This window comes from Gallus gallus, chromosome 4 (assembly GCF_016699485.2).
Source record: "Gallus gallus isolate bGalGal1 chromosome 4, bGalGal1.mat.broiler.GRCg7b, whole genome shotgun sequence".
NCBI classification, from domain to species: domain Eukaryota; kingdom Metazoa; phylum Chordata; class Aves; order Galliformes; family Phasianidae; genus Gallus; species Gallus gallus.
The window spans coordinates 47,744,153-47,756,532 of record NC_052535.1 but is presented as its reverse complement, the minus strand read 5'-3'; the positions used below and the strand labels follow the sequence as shown (position 1 = coordinate 47,756,532).

Here is a 12,380-nt window from a genome sequence, read left to right as displayed (position 1 = left end):
ACTGACTTCTACTTGCCTTCCCATCTCTCTATCTACTCTCCTCTCTGTATTTACTTTCCAAGCGAGTAAAACTTTCCAAGTCAGGCACCTTACCTTCTATGCTCAGGTGTGCACAATGAGGTATAACGTGAATTATGACAGCTTTTCTAGCAATATGCAATATTAACTCTACTGAAGCCCTGTTATGGGTCATAGAATCCACTGTACAAGATCGGAGCAAAAAGTGCTGTGTGCATGGTCACCCAAGATGCTCCCAAGGACACTGTTCTTGTTGCATCAGCTACGTGCAGTGCTCACACTGCAGGGTACGTGAGCACTCGGACAAGCTCTTACCCATTCAGCCCTCTCTGTCTGGCTGTTTCATGCCTTGGCAGCGCTATTAATGAGAAAGCAGTTTGGAAAGCAGAAACTTGGTTCAGAACATTCCCTTAGGAAGAATGCCAAGATCATTCCTTGTTTATTTTACTTGTTTTGTAAACATTTTTATAATACTTATCAATACAGTCTGTATAGCATATTTTTTAAAATACCCAGCACGGACATCATCATTTTCCTTGTGACTCTGGCCTTTTCTTTGATACCACACACTGGAGTGAATACATTAAGTTGCCATTTTACCTTACGTATTGTGCTGTGTACTGCTTGATTGTAGGCTCTTAGTGAATCAACCTAACATTACATGAATCAGAAGGTACCTAAATCACATAATAGACACCAGTACTGGAAATGGTCAGGAAACAGGGATTAAGGATGAATGTTCTGTTTACATGATCAGAACACATTAAGGAATAAAAAATGATGAGAAATTCTTCACTGAACGTGTCTGGTAAAAGCATTTAGTTTGCTTCTGCCAAGTTTTCTTTTTGCCGGGCTGGTTCCAGATCCCTACTGCTAAGAAAATTAGAAGTTCAGTAAATAAATTCTGTCAATTGTTTGGTTTTCTCACGTTTTCTCTTGAATTCTCAAATTCAAGCTTAATTTATGTCTTTAAATGTGACCTACAATCTATGGAGTCTCTAATCAAAATGGTGCATTAACTTCACTTTTTTTTTTCCCCTTAACTTCATCAACATACAGAACCTAGCATGCATAGTTATTATCACAAGATATTAACATAATGTACCTTTTCCTTAGCAACAGCTATAGTATCTGGGGAATGCAGCCCATAATAATGCAGCTTGATCCAGAAGCACAATAAAATATAAATAAGCTTGTTACACTCCAGTGGCACACAGGATTCCATTGCAAAGGGCCTTCATGAATTTAGAAACCTCATCTTCTTTCTACTCCCAAACACAGATTTTGTAAAGGAAGATTTATGAACACACATTTCCTTTTATTCCAGAAAATGAAATGTAATTGTTTACTCAGTATTATTTTGCTGCATGTCTACTACTAAATTTGTGGGCATAATAGAGGCACATGCACATACACACATATCTGTGCAATGCAGCACTCTTAATGAAATAAATATGAAACCAGGATGTAGAGAAAAACAGCAAATCTAAAGGAGAGACCACCAGGATAGCACCCATAATTGCGGTCATTTTTTAATGAAGAAAGCACTACCAATTTTCTCCAGGAAAAATAAAGCTGCAATGAAGCAAAGGATATACTTGCTACAGATTAGCATACTTAATCTAGAGCTGCCATTCATAAGACTCCCAGTGTACCACATCTACAAAAGGAAAAAGGTGAGAGCCTGTTTGGCTCTCAGGCCACACCCATACGAGAAGAGGACGTCATGCAAGCTCATTTCCTTAGCTGAAGCCTGGTATGTTTGGCTGCACTAAGTGTATAGCCTAAACATAAAGCTAACATGTAAAGGTGTCCTCAGCTGGGTATGGGCAAATCCTTCTCCTAGCCTCACGGCCATTTGGTTCTCCCCATCCCTGGCAGTTCCTTGGCCAACAGCCCCATGGGTTGGATTGTGCCCTCACGTTCCTTGGACCTGTAACTCTTATAACTAATTTTACCAACCCAAACCTCTCTTTCTCAAAGGCAGTTGAGATATTTTAAACACTGCTTCCTGAGAGTTTTCAGGGAGAATGAACTCCATTGAGCCAATTTGAAAGCAATAACAAACCATTAGGATCTAGAAGATAGCAGTTCTTGTCTTCTGAGCAAATATCATAGTTATCACACCAAATTTACTTGGCTGAAAAGCTGAAATAACAAGACCTCTTAAGAGAGAGCCAAGACACAATCTTAACAACAAGGCTACGTAATGTTTATCTGTTAATTAGTATTTAGTATGCATTTACTAAGACTGAGATTTCCAAAAGAGCTTTTCAGGAGCTGGGTACCCGATTCATTGGAATAAGTCTCTTTCTGAACAGATTGTAACACATCACTAGAATTCTCCTGTACAGAACAATACAAAAAGGGAAGAATAAAAATTCAACGATTTGCTTTTAGGAAATTCAAGGGCTGAACTGGACTCTAAAACCAAACATGTTAGAAGGAACTGGACTGCTGACTGTGTGCTGGAAGTATCTTTTTTTCCAACATTTTCTGATTCAACCCCAAACAATTCCAGGTGCCAAATGCTGTAGAAAACCACTACTGTTTACCAACAGATAATCCCACTGCATAGCTGCCCAAAGAGCCATCATACTAACAAAAACTCTTTCATCTTTTGACTCAATGCTCTCAACAGCATGTGTGAACCTAACATGATTTGCTAGTACAGGAAATCTGTTGACTTTCTACAGATGCCTAGCATGAGTCTGATGAACTTCAGTGAGATTACATCAAACTTGATAATGACTTCTATAGATACTTCTGTTTTAGTGGAAGGCAGCCAGACTCCACTAGAATAGCCCACGTCTTTACCAGCTGACTTCCCTAACTTATTTCATACACAGATCTAGGTGGCACAGCTACAGGCTTGCTTTGGATCATTTTTGTCAACTGATTTGCTACCAATGAATGCAGTGGGATGTAATTTATTAAAAGAATTGAGCATGTTTTTTCCTGACCTACCTCCATACCACAGAGTTTTAACTGAAAACTCATTTCATTTCATTGAAACTAACCCCAAACTTACATTTCTTATATTACTTTTGCAAAGGGGAAAACATCTTCCAAGGGAAACAATGAATTTTCTAAAAACTTTTGTTGGTGACTAAAACCTCTAATATAACAGCAACATTAAACAAAAAGTAGAAAATAAAATAAATAAATAAATAAATAAATAAACATTTGCCAGTAGAAAATGCTATAGATGTAATGTAATATTACACCATCTCAAATATTTCAGCATATGTGCCATTCAGAAAACCAATTTACAAGTCCAGGAAGCATTAATATTTTGTTAGGTAAACATACCATTCATTATCTACTCTAAAAATAATTTCGTTCTGGCAATGGAAAACTCTACCAGACACTAAGAAGTCATCTGCTACTATAAATAGTGTTAACTGGGTAATTTTTCATCCAGATTTATACTCAATGAAGAATAAAACAAACACTACCTCTTGTAGCTGCAATGGAATAAAATCTGTTTTCTTATTCAGTAACTGCTCCAAAGTATTGCCACATAAGAAGTGGCTTCCTAATTGTACTGCTAACAAACTGTCTTTCCAGATTCAGAGTATCAGTTCTTTCACCTCCAGAATTCTCTTACCACTCAAACAAGGCTGTATATTAAAAAAGAAAAAAAAAAAGTCCTGTAAATGTATAAAAGACCTTTTGTAACAAGACCCACATCTCCCTGATCCTTGAAATTTTAACTTCTTGGTAACAGCCACTGGTCCTTCCCAGATCAATCCCCATCATCCCCCTATTCTCCTCTTTAGTTTTTCAGGTGATGATGACATACTTCATCATGTATGTCATGAAGAACTTCTACAAGTAGGCATCACATGATGTAAGAAGCAGGACCTAGCAAACAACGCAAACAGCATGGCAGATATAACCTTTCCTTGGCTATGCTCTTTAACGATGGCAGCGAGTTCCTGTAGGAGCATTATCTCAGATTGCACACCTTTTAGCATCTCTGAAGGGGCACAATGAAGACCAGTTATGCCTTTCAATCAAATTGCTACAAACTGATACCATTCCCTTCTAAATAGACACACTGTTTTGGAAATCGGTGGACCTGAAATTTGATCTCTTGTACGATTTATTTGCTATCTTCTCCCATTACACAAATATAAATATAACAGGCATTTTTTTCTGTAGCCCTGAAGTGATTCAGAATTAATACCAGATGACAAAATGGATTGTGTACCAGGAGGGGAAAAGTTACAGTAAAAGCTCCTTCCCATTAATGGGGCCATTCATTCATAAGGCCACTATTCCACAGGGAAGCTGGACATAAATTATGGATTTGACATCTAGTTATAGACGATTATATTTGACATAATGAAGTTATAATGGAAGGAGTTTGCACATTGTTTGGTTATTAAGTGCCCATTTCTTGTCCCTGCACCAGGTGCAATGGTGATAGGCCATACAAATCATCCAGAAGAAATGCCAAAATGGGCTCCCTTACTGATAAAGCACCACACATGTTTATTAATTTAACAGCTTGTCTTATGTCTCCCCCATCTGCTCATTTGAAACAGTTATTTGCCCTATAAATATTTCAGAAAAAGAAGGGTAGCCAAAAATTAGTCTGGCAGAAAATGAAAAAAAAAAAAAAGAAAAAAAATGAAAAAGAAAAAGTTTGAGAAGAGTCTCGTGCTGTATGTAGCATTGCATTCATTTTCCACATTGAATTAGTTCAACAGCTTTTTCTCAAGCTGGTAATAGGACATTCACTTTGGATTAGTGATGCTTGAGGGTGTACTGCTATGTATGCCATAGCTGGCTCTGCTTTCCAGCTGTTGCCACTGCTGGGCAGGTGAGAACCTCCCCCACTGATGGTGAGTGGCACGACTCAATACACTGGAAAATGAAACTCATTGTCAAAACAATCTCCTGGGTAGGCATCTCTGTCCACTTTGAGCATATCAGATCATACTGTATCTTAAAAAAGCCTAAAAATTAAAACAATTCAAGACATCTTTAAATCACATTTCATGCTGATCTCTATAGAAAAGCTCCTATGCAAGGAGGCAGCTGTTTGGTTAAAAAAAAAAAGAAAAAAAAAGCAAGCAAGTTAAAATGCATTTTTTTTCCTTTTTTTTTCTTGTTAAAGATTTGTAGGAATAACGTAAAAGGTGTTAAACATCACTCAAACTCCTTCTTCCCTTCAATTCCTTAAATATTTTCAAGTGTAAATACTTTGAACAGTTCCCACCAGCACCAGTGCGATTTAGCACTCCTCCTTGAGAGACTTTGTTAGCTCTGGCTTTCTGCTGGAGAGAACGCTGTTATCTTATAAATAAACAGCAATGCCCCGAGGTCCTTCTCTGCTATGAAAACACACATTCCAAAGAAATAAGAGCAACAGTTCAACACCAGAGTAAAAAGAAATTGGTGAGCAGCATGCAATTAACTTTCTCTGACTATGGATTAGCTACAGGACATAAAGAGGGCCTTGCTGATCATAACAAGCCAACAGGAGGACTCTTGGCTTGCTGCAAGATTTCCAGGAGCTCTGACCACTCTGGATATGATACCAGTTATTATCACTCACGGTACCTAAATGAGGAATTTATAAATACTGAGCATGGCCTACGTTCAAAGTAGCTGCCTGCTTCAGGGAAATCAGAATATCCCAGGAAGACGGACGTTTCAGAACAAATCTGAACCGTGACAACAGATTTTTGAAGAGCTGTGGATAAGACTGGGAAAAGCATCATACACTTCTATCAGAGCTCACCCTCCACTATTTTCACAGCCCTCTGTCATCACACTGGGCTGTTGGAAGACTCATCTCCAGTGCAGAAGCTGCGGCCTTTGAATGAGCTGCCCATCATGACAAAACATTGAGTTCAAATGAAAAATAAATAATCCAACAAGTGATTCTGTGCAGACGTCTTCAAAGTAAGGCAGCTGAAAATTCACTGCACATGCAATGCTCAGTCATGGCCAAACCTTTCCAATGACAGTGGCTTTACAGTGAGCTTACTGTGAGTGGTCACCTTCAAATAACTGGTGAAACGCCAGTTCTCAGATGAGAAAATTCTGCATATGTTTCTCCTGCTTGTTGCAATCAGTGAGTGTTTATTCCCCAGCTCAGGAGGAATGAGATCCTCTGGTGGCATGAAGATAGTGGTTGTAAAGGAAAAGCCCCGAGAGCAGTTTTTGGAGAAAAGGCTGAGCAAAAGCAAAGAAAACAACAGGAGAGAGACAAAAAGGAAGAGCAGGACATCATACAGCAACCCAGCATTGGATGAGGGCAAGGGAATAAGCTCCCAAGCATGGGAGACCCTGACCACCATTCAATGCATGGTCCCATCTTGGCTCTAAAGTGGTGAAATAGTCTCTCACCTGGACTCCTCCTCTTGAAACATGGCAGGAAAGTAATTTTGCCTTAAGAATCTGAATAACATGTTGCTGTAACTAACCCTAAGGGGAAGGAACAAGGTTAAGTACAACTGGCACCTGGAAGAAAAGCAGAAGGACACTATAAAGGACTCCCAAGCTGAGTAAATTAAGGAGACTTGAGCAAAAACTGAAAGATCTTGGAAGGAATTAGGAGGTATCTGGCCACCATCAGCTCTGAGCAGAAACATCCAAACAGCGCATCTCTCTCCTAGCCTTGAAAATGAGAGCGGGAGGCAGGACAGCGGGTGTTTCAGGGCCTGGTGAGCATGAGACACGTGGCTCTGTGCGTTGGCTTGAATTATCACAGGAAGCGCCATGGGGCCTCACTCCACTGTGTCCCCCTTTCTGGGGGGGGGAAGGAGTGCTGGGCTGTGCAACCAGCCCTGCCGGTAACCGGCTGTCACATCCTCCCACATCATCTGCAAAGTCAGCGACCCTCTCCGGGACCTTTGGCAGGAAGAAAAAAAAGGCCCAGAATGTGTGTATCCCAAAACCCGATCTATTTTTGGTAATAAGATTTTGAAGTGCTTCTGATGCTCAGGAGCGATTGACTGTTCCTCAGACTTTGCAAACATAAAGAGGAAGAAAAATGATAAAGTGGGCCCAGCTTTTGAGGGAAGATGAATAAAGGGGCACACTGCTGAGCTGGAGAGGAAAGAGGAAAAACAGCAAAACCTCTGCTTGTCTCCCTGATACCAAATCCTACAGGATTTCCTATAGGAAGAGATTCTGTGCCTAAGGAAGCTGAACCACATAAGTGAGATTTACAGGAAAACAGTCCCTATGCCTGAACTGGGACCAGAACAACCTCCTTGATTGAGAAATATGCATGGAAGGGTGAGAACCTCCCATCTCTTCTTTATTTGCTATATATTTGTAGAGCTGGGGACCAATAAATGGTTTTGCTTATAATTTCATGTTTTGGAAACACACTGACTTCAAGTGTATCAATCTCCAAGACAACTACTCCCCTTGAGCTTTGACTTTGAAGGAAACCTTTGCAAAATGCTAGCTCAATGGGGGAGGAGAGCTTCTTGGACTGCCTAGTTGTAAAAGCCAGGCATATATTTCATGCTTAATATGACTCCACATATACATTCAAATCTGCTTCAATAAAGCTTTATAAATAGTTTTAGTGTGTGGATTCAGTAAGTTTAATTCACTCTATCTACTGTATTTTAGTACCCGGCGGAAACTGAGTCCAAATGCTAAATTTAATTTATTGGTATATATGATAATTCCATCAAATTCCTTTCTAAGGCAGTGTATCAGAATCACCCTTATCTGTGACATTCCTTGCTACTGTCAGTAACCAATGATCCATTTTTAAACATAGGTTTAATTCTCAGCCTATGAGATCACAAGTATGGGTACAAGAAAGGGTTTGCTGCCATACTACAATGATTGACAGCTATAGCTCAGTAAGACAGGACTGCCCAAGTGAAAGAAAGCTTTTTGGAACACTATTGGCTAATAACTACCCATGGAAGACAGGGAACAGAGCTCACCAAGGTAAATAGATTCCTTCTCTTTATATACTAGCCTCAAAATGGGAGCCTCAAGAAGTTGGAGAATAGCCCTGTGGAAAAGGGATCTGGGCATTCTTGTTGATGAGTTGGATCTGAGACAGCAGTGTACCCTGTAGCCAAAAGGACTAACTGTACCCTGGGGTGCTCCAGACCCTGCACTGCCACCGAGCAAGGGGAGGGGTTGTTTCACTCTGCTCTGCACTGTGCAGCCTCACCTCCAGCAATGGGTGCAGTTTTGGGTGCCACAATACAAGAAGGACAAAAAAACCCAACTATTAGGGATCATCCAAAGGAGGCCTACGAAGATCATTCTATGATTTCAAAATCCAGCCACCAGTCCTAGCTTGCACCATCGTCGGGACCATGCATGATGAAGACACAACTGCTACTTTGGCAACATCATGGCATTTTATTTATATTCAGTGGTCCAAGGTCCCACTACCCCTGGAATCATTCTGCATATGGACAGTGTAAAAAGGTGTGCAAAAATAATGCATCTGAATCATCCGACTGAGAGGAAGGATAAAAATAATGGTTAATACTGCTTCATATATGGAGCTAATTTGAAAATGCCCTCAAATTAAAAAGGGGGTGGCTAAAAATCAGCGTCTTGTTTCAAATGCTGATACAGCACCTTATTTCTATTAAGTGATTTACGGTGTCATTACTGCATTACTATACAGAGCAGTGGCTCAGAGTAATTACCCTGTAATGTATGATGACACTAATGTACTAGTAAACTACTGGAGTTTATACTCTATTCACCACGAGCATCAGGACTCTGAAAGGCAGGTAAAAATGCACTGCATGCATAAACAATGTGGGCAAATGTCACCAGCGATAAAATTTTTAAGAAGGAGAAAGAAGAAGCAGTTACAAATAAATCTGCCAGCTGAGAATTGCAACTGCATAGACCCATAGCAGCACTAAATCTGTATGGTTTTTAATACAGGAAGGAAAGATGTTTTTATATCCCTAACCTGGCTCAATTTCCATTTATTATAATTAAAACTGTAAGGTAGCTATCACCTATGTTCTTTTTGTCAGTTTAAGTGCAACACCAACCGGTAACCGGTGTTCAGCTCAGTGCTAGGGAGAACATGGAAGGGAAATGAAGGGCATCAAAGCAACTAAAGCATCTAGCGGTTTATGTTCACTGCTGTAACCTGGTATTCTAAATGTAAAGTCCCAGCTATTGAAGTTGTGGAGAATCAACAACAGCTTCATGATAGAGGTTGTTTTGTCCTCTTTTTTTTTTTTCCCCACAACACGCCTTGTGGGAATGGGATAAAGCTTGAAACATAATCTGTGTGTCCCATGGTCTCAGAAAATGTAGCCCAAAAAAGCCACCTCATAACTGCTACATACTGAGAAAAAAAAAATCATAATTTTTAGAACACCCTAATGGATTTTGGGCACTGAGGCTGGAAATGAGGCAGCATATGCTTAGCTAGATGTACATGTCCCAGGGCCAAAGGAAAGCCTTGCTCTTCCCCAGGAGACAGTACCAATTACCATATTTTTAACACCCCCCAGACACCAGCTAATGGATTGGCTGCCTCCCTGGTTCTCTTCCATTAAATTACACAAGGGATTCAAGTCCTTCTACCAGCATGTGGCACCAGTAATATCATATCTTCCACACTAAGCAGTCTTTTCTTTAAAATGTCTCAGGTGGGGGGTGGATGGCCCAGTGGAAGCAGTTAATGCAGCAGTTTATGTTGAACAAAGTCCATTTTACCTTCTCTGCAAGTGCTGCAACTGTTCTGCATGATAGACATTGCCCTGTTCCTGCTGGCAATGGTATTCATCTTGCAGAGGTAGCTACGCCCTCCCAAATGGCAGATTATTGAAATTTTTGATAATTCTTAGCTCTTTTACCTTGGAAAAAGTAAGGCACAGCATCATCTTTGCCATTGTTTCATTCTCCTTGCTGTTTCCTTCCATATAGGCTGCTTCAGACCCCATGACAAAGACGTACACTGACCTATTCTAATTAAGTTCTGAATCATTACATTCAACATCTTAGCAAGATTTGGGTGAGAAGGTGCTGAAATTCCTATCTGTTTCTGCTTCATTGGAATGCTTTGCTAAAAAATCTGCTTCTGGCTGGCAAATTTTATTATAAACCTTGAGGTTTTCAAGTAGCTTAGAATAAGTTGACAATCTCATATGTGTCAAATCTCATCTTTGGGTGTACCTCACCCAAAAATGAATGGAAGCTGTAGACTGCCAGAAGACTGTACGTGATTGATCTGACTCACAACAAGCCTAGCTTCAGAGACAGCACTGTGAATCCAGCATCCTCTGCCATCCAGAACATAGTTCTACTTCACAGAGATGCAAGAGGAACTACCAATGAATAATTGTGCTGAGGCCGGTTTTGTACAGCAAGAGTCAATTCCTTCATTTTCATTACTTCATCAGCTGAGAAAACACACATTCACGCTTACAAAGAGAAACAAACGTTTACTTGATCGAGTTACAGATCAAGACGCATGGATGGTAATGGAAAAGCTCACACGAACTTAAGACAGCCTTTCATGCCAAGCGCATTAATGGTATGCTTTCATTTAGTCTACAGAGTCCTTCGGCTATTGGAGGTGTAGGGATATGTTTGCAGTTGCAGCTGCAATTCACTGACACAAAGGTTGTTCTGTCTCTGAGAATATTAGAAATGCATGAAGAAGTGAAATTTAGAGGACAGATTTCTTCATATTATGTAATGACAGTGAGCCTATCCAGATTAATCTTTCATTAATGTATTTTTCAACCACGTACTCTTAGAGAAACATAAACCCACACAAACACGCTTTCAGCCTTACAGTGCTGGGGCAGAATGGCATAATCACTACAAAGGACAAGCCCTTCCTGCCACTGCAACACATTTTGAAGGGCATGAGAAGGGAAAAAAACAAAACAACCAAACAAAAACCCCCAATTTATAGTGTATCTGCCTGCTAGCATGCTTTGGCTGTCATATTTTCCTCCCATTCCTTTCTTCCATAACAATTCTTGTGTATTTGTTGTTTATACACATTCCTGAAGCTGATCAAGAAATCTCTTCATATGCTGCTTGATTTGTAGCAGTATGAATGCATACTCTGGGTCCAAGCCCATTTTCCCAGGCCATGGGGAAAACAGTGAGGGTTCATCACAACGCAGCTAGGTGAAGATCCTCTAAATCAGGCTGAAAAATGAAGGGCTCACCTTCATATCACCTTATTTTCACAATTCAACAAAGGCACATATCTTAGCAGGGCTACTCTGGGTTCAGTCCACATATATTAGCTACTAATCAGGTAACCTAAAACTGGAGTCATCCTCTGGAGCGACCATGTCTCTCTACCAACTTTGAAAAAGTCCTTGATAACGGCAACATGGATGGAATCCAGGACTGAACTGCTGTAAAATACCTATGTACCTTCACTCACCTGAAGGCAGCTGAAATATGCTTTTTTGCATGCTGCTACAAGTCCCCCTTGCCTATGCATTACAATTAGGAAGGAAATGCAGAATGCAGAGGGCAAGAGCTGAGGTACACATATCCCCGAAGAACTGAACTACTGGAGAGAGCAATGTGACTTGTGAACAAGATGGTATATTCAAAGCTACGTAATGTGGCATATGGAACACAGTCCTCTCTCATACAACACTTCCAGAGGAAATGATTTGCTCCTGAGCACTTGGATGAAGCATGCTAACTTTCCCGCAGCTATTCAATGAACAAATGAATGATATACACACATGTCCTTAGCCCCTTCACAGTGCACGTGCCTGGAGATTACACCTCTGACTCACCCTTAGATGGAGGTCGCTCCAGATCCGAATCGAGGTGGATCGGTGGGGCAATATAGGAAACCTGCCCATGGTGAGCCTGCCCTGTGGACAGATAAGTGTTTTAGTTGTGCTGTTTTCTACAGAAACATATTAGGGTACAATTAGACATACAACATTTTTGTGGCCCAGGACTCAGAACAGGTTTGTGAGTATTTTTTCTAATGCACATTTTTCACATACTCTAATGTTCAAAATGATGACGAACTTCCATTTTGTAAAGTCATCTACTCAGAACTTATACCTGTTTTAGCACTACCATGTACATTTTGCATGATGTTCTCTTCAAAGGCCATATGCCACAGAAGTCAACCAGCTTCACACAAACCCATTCAATCTGTTAATTTCACTCTAAGAGGCAAGCAAGTACTTCTGTGTCACAAAAATTTCTAAAGGAAGTATGGTATGAAGTACAACTGCATCTGTTTGTCCCATCTGCAGAAGATACACATACTGCTTTGTGGAGCTTAGCACTGCTTTCACCTGAATGGAAGCTTTTCAGTTCTCAACACTGCCATGCAGCTTCCCAGTAGGTAGAGGCTCAATTCTTCTCCAGTAATTTGGAAGTAACTA

At 40.3% G+C, this 12,380-nt stretch overlaps 1 protein-coding gene across 29 annotated transcripts in view; it reads right to left on the bottom strand.

Annotated features, from left to right (window-relative positions):
* Positions 1-12,380, bottom strand: part of ADGRL3 (adhesion G protein-coupled receptor L3) — a 493,084-nt gene that overhangs the window by 133,993 nt on the left and 346,711 nt on the right. For all 29 annotated transcript variants that reach the window (XM_015276460.4, XM_015276462.4, XM_025149811.3 and 26 more), the window contains one exon: positions 11,772-11,852. In XM_015276460.4, coding sequence (XP_015131946.2) covers positions 11,772-11,852 — 81 coding nt within the window. The remainder of the gene's footprint in view (positions 1-11,771; positions 11,853-12,380) is intronic.